Below are 15007 nucleotides of genomic sequence, written 5' to 3'. Positions count from 1 at the left end.
TATACAGTGCGGTTGCTGAACTATGATTAAATGGACCACAACAATGCCAGAGTTCTTTGCTGGGAAGGGTCGACGGCGTTTCAGCCTGATTGATTCCAGGCCATCATCAGGACAATGGTCATACATTAAGGGAGTGCTGTATAGAAGGAAGGGGAGAAACGTCGGAGAGGCCCAAAGATGTAGAGGAGAATTAAAGGTATAGTCAGGCTGTGACCAATTACCTGAGCTAATCGCATTTAAGGCAAAGAAGAGAGCCGATTTGAACAAGGTCAAATGGTAGAGAGAGAGAAGATATCAATTCAGAGGGTGGTGGATGATCCTGCAGAATGGGAGGAACAATTGGGGGTAGGGGGGGTGGGGAAGATGAGAGGGGGGAAGGAAACGGAAGGTTTATACAATTGTTGGCCAAAGTTTTTCTTTCATTCACATTCGGTGTCTACTTTACGCTATTCCAACCTTTCCTCCTATGCCCGGTCCCCCCGGGGCACCCGATTCTCTTTCTTCATTACGGGCCTAGTCCTTTTCTCCCCTCGTGACCTCAGTCACAACACAACCTTACTTCTTTCCTTGTGGTCTCCCTTCCTTCCCACACACACCCCCCACCCCCCCTTGATGTGATTTATATCACTAATTCTGAAATTGTCATATTTTTAAATGACTTCCAGTTGAGACACTGTTCTTCCTCTTCTTAGCAGCTGCACGGCAGGTCGTCTTTCTTCTTGCTCTTCTTTGTATTTTGGAATCTGGAATCTGGGGAAGAAAGGTTCAGGGTGCCCCTAAATACTAGATTTAGGGACGTTACAGGTAGGTAAAGGGCAGGGACCAATGGGTCCCTGTCCTGGTGTGGGTACACCCCCCTATTCTGCCACTTTCCTGTGGGAGGGGGGCAGTAGCCTAGTGCTGATTGGGTAGGGCCTCCCATCTTCAAGATGGCGAGCGCCCGGCGATGTGCTGCAGCTCGCCTCCCCCACCTGAGGGGTGGGGTTGGCAGGCTGGCACATCCCCTGTCCTTATTTGGGGTTTCCGGCCAGGCTTCCCGCCAGAGTGGGGGCTGCAAGTGGCCTGCGGAAGCTCACAGAGGTGGCATGCCTTTGAAACTTCCCCCTGTCCATCCTGGGGGAGGAGACCTAGCACCTCGCCCAGGATGTGCATTGTTGCAGGCCCAGGAGAGCAGGGGCTCCCCTACCCAGGGGTCCAGCAACATGTCTGCTGTGTGGCAGCCTAGGCAGCCTCTCAGACCAGACGTGGATTGTAGGTTAGGTTTCAGGGGGCCCTCTGTGGTGCTTGGTACATTAAATCCCACACTGGCATCAGTGCGGGTTGAATGTGCTGAGAAGTTTGATACCAAACTTCTCAGTCTTCAGTGTTGCCATTATGGTGCTGTGGAGTTCGTGTTTGACGAGCCCTCAGCACCATGTACTCTTAAATGGCAGCACTGCACTTACATGGCCAGGAATGGACCTGGGTACTGTAGGGGCACAGGGTACATGCTCCTGTGCCCACACCACTGGCATAGGGCACCCAGCTAGAGGAGTGGCTGATGTATGCCAGGGCAGTGTAGGTGGTGGACATGGCACACAGGGATGTGTGCCATGTCGACTTTGTTTTGTCTTCTACCCAGACACTCAGCCTGCAAGGGCAGTGTGTGTGTGTGTGTGTGTGTGTGTGTGTGTGTGTTTGTTAGGGTACAGGGCCTCTAAGGGTGGCACAATGAGTGCTGCAGCCCTTAGAGGCCTTCCTGGTCACAAGGCCCTGGCTACCTAGGGTACCATTTACCAGGGGCTGACATGTGGCCAGGGTTTGCCAATTTGGGTTTGATGTTTTTGTAGGGAAGGAACATAGGCCCTGGGCACCTGATTGGCAGGAGTCATGGGCACACTCACTCAAAGTACATTCAGCAATTCAGCAAAAAGTGGGTGCATACCATGCAAGAAAGATGGCACTTTCTCACACAGCCTCTTGCTAACAAAGTCATGAAATTTCTTAAGGAAGCCCTGTCTCGATCCTCCAGCCACAGGAATGCAGACCAGGCAATACACGTCCACTGTGTGGGGAAGCTACACTCAATCCCTAACTTGCGCCATGCTCAGGCACATGACATACACACAGGATATCAATGACAGGTTTTGCTTAGAATGAGCTTTGCGATATGAAGCACTCGTCTCAAAGAGTTATCATAAGTGTTACCATTATGTTGTTGTATATATTCGTTGTTTCCACCGCTTCGATTCACATTGTCATGTGTCCAGTGCAACACTTAGCAGTTCCATTATTCATTATAAGCAAAGCAACATAGTCCAGCAAATTATTGTAAAATTATCACCAAGGAAATTGTTGCATTTTATTAATTTTAAAGATTCAGAAATAAAATGCATTATTACTTTGGTTGGCTTCATTTGTTTTAAGCACAGAATTGTGTACTTGCACTCTCCAACAAAGACCATTGGGCTTTGTGTTCCGTTTTATTTTAAAATCTTTCGGTTTGAAAGTGTCTTGTGGATTGTTCCTCATTAAGTCTGATTTATTTTTTTAACAGGCGGAAAAAATAGCCTCTCAAATGATCACAGAAGGACGTATGAATGGGTTTATTGATCAAATTGATGGAATAGTTCATTTTGAAAGTAAGTTTCTCCACTTTGTTCAGAGGAGTCAAATGAAGTAAATATTCATATTGTATATAAATAAGTGAAAGATGCTTCTACTGTAAATGGCAATGGAATACTGTGCCGCCCATGATAATTTTTCTATACATATACCAGCTCTGAATTATTGGCATATTCAGGTTTTGTAAGCAGTCAAATTTTTATGTGGTTTGTATAAAAAAAAATGCCAGTGCTAAAGTATTCTGAATGGCACGATGTTGCAACAGAAAGCAGTTTTCCTTTCTAACAAGCGTGAGTCATCACCAGAAGAACACCAATTCAATATGACTCCTCATTTTCATTGCAAGGTGTATAATCAGAGAAAAATATCCAGTGTAAGAGGCTTGTAAAAGGAATGCTCGGGCCTTGAAACTTGGCGATCATGTCCCTCCCTCAAGATTGGATTGTGTGTACCTTGTAGTCCAGTAGCTCTTACTGTATTTTAATCATATTTGCATTTATTTAGTACTTATTACTCCTGACCAGGCGATGAAGCACTTTATGGTTTGTTGCAAGCTACTCCGGAACCCAAGGATTGTGGTTAATCCTATGGTTATTGATTATTATTGGCATTATCAGTTATTGGCATTAATCTGGGGCTCCCAGGAATTAGTTTAATTTCTTACCTCCAGTTTCCTTGTGGTAGATTAACTTATTAGGATTTTGGTGTGATCATTAGTGAGTTCATGCAAATGGTTGGTGGGATGAGTAGATGGGCCAGAGGAGGTTTTTTGATTGTAGGGAGTTGTTACATAGAAGAACATTTTGAATAGGGAGATGAGGAATGACCGGTTTGCAGCAATTAAATAGAGTAAAACAGACCAGCATGAACAGAGTAGGTTTTACTCAAGATAGTAAAGCATGCAGAGGATGGAGGGTCATTTGATAGAAATGGAGACTTAACAATCAATTTTTAATTCAAGGTCAATGTTTCATGCAGAGTGCTAGGGAAAACAGAATATAGAAACTGTAGAAAGAAGTGTTGATGGTTATGAGGTGAGATGCTTTGTCACATCTTTGGTGTTCTGGCCGGCTATGGTGCTCAACAGTTTGGCCTTGCCCTTGATAGGTTACGTTAATAGGGAAGATTATTCACATTATTTTTGACGTTCTACTAGTCTTTCTCCAATGTGAGGTATGGTGTTATGAGGTATGTCTGGATAGCTAGTCCTTTGACAGGTAAGATTTGGATGAGTGGACCATCTCGGTCATTTGTAGTGATCATTGTCATCTATTTGTTTAAAACGGGTGCCTGGGTGGCATGTTTGTAGGGGGTTTGCTTGATTTGGGTCTCATTGATACTAGAATGGGTTTGTTTCTAAAGGGATTCTCCTGATGGGGTTCTTTCTTCATCTTGGGGTGTTCTGCAGGTGTCTGTAACTAGAGAGTCTAGAGTTAGTGATGGCACTTTTTTGTGAATGAGATGTAGATTATTTGATGGATCACATTGGTAATACCCAGTTCTTAACAAGCATATGTTGAATAGGACAGCAGAGATAGTAGATCCTTGGGTGGGCCTTCTGTTTGTACTGTGCCTTTCCATTTACCTAGGAGAAATAATAAAGAATTAATACTGTCACTCTGTTCCATGAGTCTGAGATTTCAGGTTTGTTAGTGAACTGGGAAAAAAGGAGCCGAAAGATCCAACAGAAATAAAGCCTCTTGGCTGTTGGTCAATTGTGGTTTTTAGGACGCCCCATATTGCAATTACAGCATATTCTGTTCCTCTTCCTGTCGGTAATCCTTTTAGGTAGTTTGAGAGTAAATGGTCAGATGCTGTATTTGGTTGTATATTAGATTTGCAATTACTTGTAAAAGTCACACTTGTGTCTCAAGTAATCTTGCTGGAGTCTCGTGTTTCATTGGTACCGCCAACAAAGTATATGGGCACAACTACGGTGAGAACATGTTGCCCGTGAATTGATAAATATTTTGGCGGGGAGGCTTCGACCTGGGAGGATACAGGAAACACTTAGTGATCCTTGAAATTTACAGAACAAAAGTTGAAATTTATGCCCGACTCCATCACATTCCAACTTCAAATCCCACCCCTCCAGCCTCATCTCTTTTGGTTTAGCAGTTCATTTTACATGGAATCCAGAATGTTTTCATTATAAAATTACAGGCTTAGTAATATCAAAATGTTGTTAGTGCGGAAATTACTTAAAAATAATCTTTTTTCGGCAAAAAATACGGCCATAAAAGAAACAATTTAAAAAAGAAGCAACACATCAAATCCATATGTTGACTACATAACAGCCATATATACAGATTTACGAGGTACCCACCTAACCGTTACACCATTAAAAAAAGAGGCTGGGGGGCCATAGGCAGGGATTAATAAACAGAGAAACACATAAATGGTCTGCAATACTCAACAGGAGTTCACTACAGTTGTAATAGCATATCAATGTACAAATACGCAAAGGAGTTGTGGACATTAATCACCTCTAGAACATCTCATCCTTAAGGCAGATCTTAAAGTTACTAACACAAAAAAGTGTGCAAACATTAGGTAAAAGCTATAAAAACAATAGGGCAACACAACATGCCTAAAGCTCAATTCTTTTAAGAGCCCTTTCAGAAACACTCTTCTTGGATACGAGAAATATTTACAGAAAAAATAAAATGAAGGGTATCCTCTGGAGACCTTGTGTCGCAGACACAGGCTCCTTTATCTTCTACGTGTGGAACGAAGCCAGAAGGCAGAGCGAGTAAATGGTGAATTTGATTCAATCTAATACGTGTAATTAAAAATCTATCATGCACACTTGTTAAAACGGATAAATAGGGCTCCTTGCCTTGCACAGCCTTTACTAGGATGTGGGTTCTAACCAAGGGTTTTCTAAGCTCCTTATCCTCATGGTGAGCTGCAGCATATTTCAAAAACAACTCTTTGATAATATCCTTATCCTGGGGCTTCCAATTATTATGACTGGAGAACATATCTGCTCTATCTAATGCAGTAAATGTATCCTTAATGTATTTTAGCTAGGGTGTTATTAGTGCATGGTCAAGTGAGAGAGAGTCCTGAATTCCAAGTCTATTAAAACCTGCCTCCTCATTCGACCAGATCTTCACCCAGCATAACAGGGGTTTAACAGCAACCATATCCATGATGTACATAGTCCCTAGTTCCTATGTATAGAGTACGAGGGTGTGCTCGAGGGGACTTTCAGAATGCGTCTGAGATTTGTTTTCTGCATTTTGGAGTTGGTTAGCCGCCATGGGCCCTCAAACCTCGCTGCCATATAGAGTTTTAGATGTACAAAAGAATTGTATAGTTTTAAAATTATCTTCGGTGACGAAGTACCAAGTCTGTGGGTGTATTTGCAATTGCTCTCATTGATCTAACCATTTCTAAAAGCTTCCCCTCCTGTAGTTTTTTAAAATTAAGTTTCTTGTCAAATATACCCAGGTAAGAGAAAGCAGGAACTTTCACTAAACTATGTGTGCAAAGTTTATAGGAATTATGTCTACTACCCTGTTTACCGATTTCCATGAGACATAATTTGGATAGGTACGTTGACAGATCCATCTCGTTCATAAAAGACATTAACCCATTGAGCAAAGTCTGCAAACCCCTCTGTGTACTCGAAAGGAGGACTGTGTCATCCGCATACAATAAGACTGGCACCGGCCTCGCACCTATCCTAGGGGTGTATCGACCTGTGGTGCCATCAAGGATGCATCAAGACCATTTATATATAGTGTAAATTAAAAAAAAGAGGGTTAATGCACTGCCTTGTCTGACCCCACTTGAGCATTTAAAATGATCGGTAATATTCCCTTACTGGGTATATCTAATTGCAGCGGAGGTGTTAGAGTGTTAGGTCATTAACACATTAATTATCTCCACATCGACCCCAAGCAATTTCCATAGCTTACTGCGGTTAACCCAATCAAAAGCCACAGGGAGGTCCATAAAACCCACAAACATCGCACCTAGTTTGACAAATGTGTATTATGCATTAAAGCATAAAGGTTAAGACACTGATCTGTGGTGGATTTTCCAACCCGAAACCCATATTGCACCTCCGTAATTATTCGGTTCGAATCCACCCAATCTGACAGCCTGTTAAGAAGGACTTGGCCAAGAAATTTCACTGTGGCATCTATGAGGGATATATGACGATAACAATGTGGGCTGGCCATGTCTCCCTTCTTGAAGATCGGGACAATAATGGCAGTAGACCAAGAGGTGGATATAGGTGGTGCTGCTGCCGCATTTAAGACCCTAACTAGAAGTGGAGCCCATACCTCTGGGTTATGACCGAAAAGGTCGGGGGAATCCCATCGGGTCCTGAAGCCTTATTCTGGGATAATCCTTCGATTCCCATTCTGACCTCAGCCAGACTAAAAACAAGGGGTTGAGACCTATGGAGGGGGATTGGGTTCTGTAGTTGTAACTCACTGGGACCATGATTGCAAACTGCCTCGAAGTGATCCTTCCATATATCTTGGGGAATGTTGTGACTTAACACCGGTTTATGCGGGTCTGAAAAACAGGGGTTATTGATAACCCTCCAGAATCTGGTACAATCCCTTTGTTTACATGCCTCTGCTAGATCTTCCCAGACTAGTTTGTGCAGTAAGGTATCTGCTCCTCAACCACCTGCTTATAGATACTTGGGCAACCTGGGCTCCATCTCGCGGAATCTGTTTCAAGGCCAACTTCAGGTCTCTAACAGTCCGGGAACACTCGCTGTCAAACCATCTTGGGATTGCCTCATGGGGGGAGGCTACCCGGACTGTTATCAGACCGTCAACTGGTTGTGCGAGGGCAATAAATGCCTGAATAACTTTTTCTCCCCAGAGACTTGCGGGTCTAAACAGGTCACAATCTCCTGCTGACTATTACTGAACAAAGATCTATTAAAAGCAGTAACATCCACTCGTGACCACCTTAGACGCCTTCCTTGGTCAGTGGCAGAAATCGTGTCCCCAGTTATACTGCACAGTGCAGACTGACACCCTGAAACTTCAAGCGCCAGGGTCAGAGGGTTGTGGTCATTATGTGGACTGTGTTGGATATTTAAATAGAGATATAATCCTCCTTGAGGAAGACCGCATAAAAATAAAATCAATAATTGTTGAACAACCTCTGCCTTTATAGATCGAGGGTACTGGAAAATCTGAGTGAATAGCGAGAAAATGCAGTGTGTGTGTTAAACCATGGATGTTAGGAGGACATTCAATTCCCACCCTTCCGTGGTATGTTCCATTTGAAGTCCCTCACTAATAGTACAGGTAGACCAATCTTGACAGTTCACCGCTAAATTAGGGCATAAGTGGAAATTAGGATCTCCCACTAAGATAAGTTAAGCCTGCGACAGAACTTTCCCCTGTAGTTGCTCAAGACACCCTCTTAGCTCTACAATGCTTGCCGACCCATGGTGTTGCCGTCTTGCATTATAAAAACTCATTAAAGCAAATCTATACAATTTGCTTGTTAATGTGATCCCTTGAGCAACTAAGGAGTCCCATGCCAAGGGCTTCATAGTGCCGTGGATCCTGAGGTCTTTTAATATAATTAGGCACCCCCTTGCTCTCCCAGTTCTAGAACCCCCTGCCGGGTGAAAACTTTTTGTATCCCTCGAGAAAGAAGGTGGTTCAGTCTCCCAAGTTTCCCAAATACAAATTATGTAAAAATGCCTGATGTATTCGAGCCGCTGCCCATCTGAAAAATTTGCAGCTAATCCTGCCACATTCCAAGAGATAATATTTAAGTTAGCCCCACTAACTAGTGTCTGGTTGTTTGGCGTGGCAGAAAAGGCCCTAAGCTACCAGTCCCTCTACTAGTATGACACCTGAGGTTAGGATGGGGGCCTATGTTTCCACCCGGGTTTATCTCACCATTCACAGGGCTCTTGGTGGACAGTTCACTATCTTCGCCCATACCCACACCCTCTCGCTGTCAATCTAACTCCTTAAGGTCCCTCCGGGGAGCAAAACGTTTAAGTGACATTGATAATCCCCCCTCAGGAGGGTGTAAGGCTAGTCGGGGGGGGGGGGGGGGGGGGGGGGGGCCTGTAAAAAAAAAAAAAGAGCTAATGGTAATGGCTTTATAGCGGAGTCAAAACGAAATGGGTGAGAGGTATGATGTAAGATCTTGCAGGCCAATTCTGTAATTCTGAGCGCGATTACCCACATTCACCATCAAATATTTTTCCTAGAACGTCCGATCCAAGAGGCCCGCCTACCCTTCAGGATATGCCTATAATCTGCCATATTAAACCCAGCATGTTTACTCAGCCTATGGGTCACCTTATCAATTAGTTGGTCAGTGGACTCATCCCTCGGTGTGCCATGGCCTGGTACCCCTACCAAGACCACAGGGTAAAGGCAGCAGGCTGGGGGGGGGGGGGGGCGAAGGGGAAGGGGGAGTTTAATACTGGTAAGCCATTGCTGTTTTGAGCAGATAAGCGGTCTACAGTTGCTGCTCGTTGCTGTAACGTGGGACACTGGTGATTCAAAGCCAGCCCACTTTGAGGAATGATTGGTGGTCGGGATAGAGGGACAGAGCCCTGTACCAGGGACTCTGACGCACTGAGAGAGACTGTCGGGGACTGGGCGGCAGAAGGGGCCCATGGGAGAAAGTTTGTAGGTGGGGCTACTTGTAATTGCAGGGCAGCTGTCTGGGAGGCCTGTTTGAGGAAAGCCAACACTTTTTCAACACCACCAAGTGTAACAATGGATTCTGTCAAAACTTTAGTGATTTCATTACGAAATTTAGACAATAAGCCAGACAAAACTTCCTCAAGATTTTGCTTTAAAAGGCCCCAAAATTCTTCAGTACCCTTCACGTCAACATTGATCACACCCTCCCCAGACTTCACAGTTTCTATTTTCTTATTGACTCTCCGCAACCTCTTGAGTGCAGGGGGACCATTCAAATCTGAGTTTTGAAGGGAGGCATTAAGACCCCTGTTATGCCCAGGACTAGCATTACTCAAGCTAGGGCTAGAAATGATCGGACCCTTCTGTAGTTAACCCATAACTCCATTCAATGATTTATCCAATAATTTATCATTTATGAAGCACAGGGGCGCATCGGTGTGTGAAGATAAACTCCACCTGTGTCCAGGGAAAGGCGCCTCTCCGCCCGTCTATTTCTTGTGTAATTGCACCCACAGCTTTTGCTAGGAAGGAGTCCATGGCACTGTGTTTGAAGCCCGGGGGGGGGGGCTCACAGGTGCTGCTTTCCTCTTCCCCATTTTACCCTTGTAAAGTATAGGACCCTCCTACTACCAAAAGGATGAAGCAAAATCAGCGACAACGTCACGGATGGTGTACAGGTACTTACATAAGGGTATCTGTTGTCCTTGAGTAGCAAGCCAACGATGTCCAGGTCCTTGGGCTCTGCACAGCTGTATTGTGGCGTTGAGTGCCAAGATCCAAGGGCCTTCGGGTCAGGGGCCACACGCTGCCAGAGCCCTGTTCGTGTTACAAAAGCGCCTCCGGGCGCAAGGATTGTGACATGGCAGCGGCCGCAAGGACTGCTGGGGCATGTGGTGTGCTCCTCCGTCCCACAGAGCAGTATCGGTCAGTGTTAAAAAGCACCTACGGGCGCGAGGATTGTGATGCGGCAGTGGCCGCAAGGACTGCCGGGGCATGTGGTCCCCACCGCCGCTCCTCCGTCCCACAGAGCAGTATTGGGCTTCCTGCGCTGCGGGAGCCCTGTCCGTGTTAAAAAAGCACATCCGGGCATGAGGATTGCGACGCGGTTGCAAGGACTGCCGGGGTGTGTGGTCCGCACCTCCGCTCCTCCCTTCCACAGAACAGTATCGGGCGGAAATTCCTTGTAAGCTATACAGTCGCAGGTGACAAATGGTCCAGAACGAAATAACACTTCCTCTGTTGATGTGCTACTTTAACCTTCAATTCAGTCTAGGCCTTTGCCAACCTATAGGCTGGTCCATTGCTCTTTAAAAATAATGCACGCCTGCATGTAGACATCCTGGAAGAAAGTAGATAAATGTTTCTGTGCTGGTTAAGAAATTCAAATAAGCTATTTCTTCAAAGCAGTTAAAGCTATTTTTAGCTCAAGAGTTAATATATTGTCAAAAGGAGTATATATTGCAACAGTAGTGTTTGACGTAATCTATCCACTGTTGACCCTCTATCGATTATTTCTGTTACTTGTGGACTATTCACACATTAAGGTTGTGTCAACTGTGTATAGGTATACCTGAATATTGATTTTCATATCAAAGTAAACTGATGAAAGACTGAGGTCTTACTCCACATTACATGGTTTGTTTTATTCAGTTGCTTTAGGGCAGCTGCAGGTACGTTTTTCAGTTATAGAGTGATGTATTGTGTTTGACAGAACACAACCGTTTGGGTAAGAAGAACACCACCTGTAACTCTGAACAGGACTTCTCTGAGCCACGGTTCTTCAATGGTGAAAAGACTGTTTCCCTGGAACACATGTTCCAAATTCTGTTCTTAAATGTCCAGAATTAGTGCCAATATCTCCAAGGGTCCCTAGTTTCCTTGTGGTGTTCATGTCTTGCCTGAAGTCCTCTAATAGTAAGTTAGGATAAAATTGTTCACCAACAGTGATCACTGTATAGGCCCTCAGCACAGATCTTGATCACTGCTTCAAATTTTGTTTGGTAGTGTGGAATCTTTTACCTCAAAAGAGGCTCTGGTGAATGTCCTATTTGCAAATATTTTTGGGGTTAGGACTAAAAATATATGCAGTTTTGTCTGTGCCTTCACTGACCGGGGTTTTAGAAGAATTGAAAATGATGCTCCTAATTCAGCGACTATTTTTTTATGCTGCTCTGTTCCCGTCTGATGTACAAATGTGTAAGTTTACTTTTGGTCCTATGATCTTACTTTAGGTTACGTTCTGTTGTTCTGTTCTTACCATTCCTGTTTGTGTCCCAGACAAATTTTGTATTCTGATAAACTTATTTTTTGCGCAGTTGTTAAATCACTAATTATATTTATAATAAGAAAGAGTCCTTATATTATGAAGAGGCAAGGGGCCAAGCTGGGTTGCCCTTGACACAATATTTTTTGGCATTGTACTAGAACCCCTTTCAAGCCAGATTAGAGGCTCTTGAGAAATCAGTAGGATAACAATTGGGATGGACCTTGCAGAAAGCATAGAGTGAAATTCTACTTTCTTTGAAAGACTTCCGACACAGATCTCTAAATATTCCTTGTATCACAAACAAACTGGGGCCCTGTCAGGCTTTAGGATAAACTGGAATAAAACAAAAATTATCCTACCTATAGACTATGATCCCTGGGGCAAAGATTTGAGAAATATTTGGATAAGGGCAACCAAATCCCTCCGATGACACCTGAAAACATTTAAAATATTGGACCAAGTGAATGCTGCAAAGATGTGTCCCTAATTGAGACGGACTTGACAAGATGGGATAAATTGCATTTGGTCTTTAATGGCAAACTCATATTTTAGAAGATCATTGTGAACTTCCTCCACCCCAAGCATGTGCATCTGTTTGTCACTTTTGCTGCAGAAGCAAGCTTCAAGAAAATAGAAATGTTGCTCACTTTGTTCCATTGGCAGAATATAAGGAATAAAGTTTTCCATTTTGCAAAGTAGTTTAATTGCCCGTAGCAACACAATTAAAGTGGGCACAATCTATCTTAAGATTAACAACCAATCTACTCACTTGGTTCGACCAACAAGGCCGCAGACGACTTATGATGAAACTCCAGTGTGGCCGGAGAATGGGACGTTTGTTCTTAAATATTGTAACAACTCTATTTGATGCATAAAATGTTGCCTTTGCAAACTTTCATAATCTATAAAGAGGAGCTCAAGAGGGAGCACTCACCAAAGGTGCCCTCCACTTGAAATGTCAAATAAAACACAAAGTCCCTATGTGTGACACACACTACTGAATGCACTGTCTACAATATGGGGTCCCCTATGCTATATTTAGAGACTAGACTGGTTCTAGTATTAGGGATACCCCTGTGTGTGTCTGTTGGCCAAAACGAAGAAAGAGTAAGTAAAAAGAAGAAATAGGAAGCGCCTCACATAAGCAACCACCAACACCAATTTGTTCACTTTATCATAATCTGCCGCTTTCCTGTACATGGGAAGGAACCAACACTCAAACAAGTTCAGAATCTAATTGTGTTTATATATGGCACACACCTCTCACCACCCTCTTTGGGTTCTCTTACAGGTAGCAGACTAATCTTCCTCACACGATTATAGAGCCAAACTGTTCTGGTTAAAATGATCTGAACATGGTATGTCATTTTTAATCATGAGTGCTGGCAATTATTAATTAAAGACAGTTTCCTATGACCTTTTGCAACTCATTTTTTTTCTGTTTTTTTTTTTTTTTTTTTTTGTGAGGCTCTTTTAGCCTCTGGGACCACCACCTCCACAGGGCTTTTTTATAAAATGGAAGGGGGACTGGGGGGACCCCCTTCCGTGGGCTCTTTTGAGCCCCTGGGAGCACCACCTCCCTGGGGCTTTATGTTAAATATTGTAGGGGGTCCGCGCAGACCCGCTCCCCTTCTCTCCATGGGTTGTTTACAGCCCTGCAGACACCACCTCCCCAGGGCTTAAAACCAATAATTAGCAGTAGGCCACACGAAATCCTCCACACCGCAGGACCTGCCACCTTCCCAGGGTCGGCAGTTAAAATAGATTAGGAGGGGGGCTGTGTGGCCTCCCTCCTGGGCCATATAAGTCACCAGGGATCACCACCTCCCAGGGTCCGGCCCGTGAAAATAGAAAGGGGGGCTGCGCTGCCCCCTCTCCTGGAGCCATTACTTGCCTTGGGGACACCCACACCCCAGGGCTGGCTCCTGCTATGTCAGAGGGTGCCCACCCCCAGGACATAGGTATTTGCTCTGACTTGGCAGGAGCTTTTACTGCTCCCGTCAAGTCAGAGCAAATACTAACTCCACTCTCAGCAAGCGGGAGCTGTCAAAGTGCTTCGGCTTGCTGGGAGCGGAGTGTTTGTCTGTTTTCCTGCTCGCGGTCATGCGGGCAGAAAACCGACAATAGTATTGCTCTCACACAGTGGGAGCTGCATGTTAAGCAGCTCCTTGTGTGAGAGAGCAATGTCCGCTCCTGCTGGAGGCAGGAAGCTGGCAGGGACCGCAGGAGCATTCATGCTCCCCCCGCGGTACTGTCTGGGTGGGCTCGAGGGCACCCAGCATGTCAAGGCTGAACCCCTGTGGATGGGGTCCTTGAGACTGAAATTGGCCTGGGCAGGGGGTCCACGCAGCCCCGGTCCCCCATTAAGTCTCGGCCAGGCCCCGGGTAATACGATCCCCAGGGCCAAAATCGCCCATTATATTTTGGTAGGCCATTTTGGCCATAATGCTCATTTCACAGAAATTAAACCTGAACGGGAGGCACTTACAAATATAAACATAGCAAATGCCCCCAGTGAAGCGCCACTTCTGTAAAGGACAAATGATCCTAACTCCCGGAGTTGGCGAAGGCAAAACAAGTGTGTTTTCGCGGCAATTCTTTATAGAAAAATGATCTGAAATGCCTCGTGGGGGTGAATACATCGATCTGTTGGAGCACAGTCTCTGTGATGAGTGGGTTCTTTGTTGTCCTGTCCTGGTGAGAGTAGAGTCCATGGTTCTCCCTTTAAATGACTAAGAGTATGGAAATCTGCTAATCACTTTGAAGCTTTCCCCATTTGGTTCCGCCCACCTTAGTAGTATGCACAGGTCTTCCTACCTTTTGCCAGGCGGATCGAGAGCTTAACAAGCAGTCCCCCAGTGCATTTCGCACAAATTTTGGTGAGGTTTTCTTGATGCCGAGGAATAGGAGGTCATCTCCATCAAACAAAGAAGCTCTGGTTTCATGTTAAGAGGGAAGACCCTTGTTTGGTGGAGATTTACCTCTTTCTAGTCTTGTCTTCTCTATAGGAGGATTCATTGTATCACATATTTCTGGATAAAGACGCACCAGGAACAATCACTTTGCCAAAACGCACTCAAGGTCACTGGTGACATTTCCTCCTGCTCCATTACGCAGCTGTAGTGCAGAATACATATTGGATATTTACCCAACATGGTAGCACTTCGTAATTAACCAGTAGAAATCACTCCACTTTATGTAGATATGTTGTGCAAAACTGTGGACTCTTGTTAGATAAAAGGGCAGGTGCATTTCCTTTGTGGCCGAGCTACTCACACAGCTACTAACACACCCACACACTTAGATACCCACTCAGGCACTCACACACCTACTCACAGACACATCAGACACCCACAGACCTACTCAGACACTCATGCACCCACTCACAGAACCATACAGTCGCTCCTAGACCCACTTGGAGACTAATGCACCCACTCAGACATTCATGCACCCACTCACAGACCCAGTGAGACACTTA

At 44.8% G+C, this 15007-nt stretch overlaps 1 protein-coding gene across 3 annotated transcripts in view; it reads left to right on the top strand.

Moving 5' to 3' along the window:
- Nucleotides 1-15007, top strand: part of COPS4 (COP9 signalosome subunit 4) — a 187321-nt gene that overhangs the window by 169069 nt on the left and 3245 nt on the right. For all 3 annotated transcript variants that reach the window (XM_085641192.1, XM_085641191.1, XM_085641193.1), the window contains exon 9: nucleotides 2537-2621. In XM_085641192.1, coding sequence (XP_085497318.1) covers nucleotides 2537-2621 — 85 coding nt within the window. The remainder of the gene's footprint in view (nucleotides 1-2536; nucleotides 2622-15007) is intronic.

This window comes from Triturus cristatus, chromosome 2_2 (genome assembly GCF_964204655.1).
Source record: "Triturus cristatus chromosome 2_2, aTriCri1.1, whole genome shotgun sequence".
Classification (NCBI taxonomy): domain Eukaryota; kingdom Metazoa; phylum Chordata; class Amphibia; order Caudata; family Salamandridae; genus Triturus; species Triturus cristatus.
The sequence above is the reverse complement of the archived record's forward strand: the minus strand, read 5'-3'. Positions and strand labels throughout refer to the sequence as shown.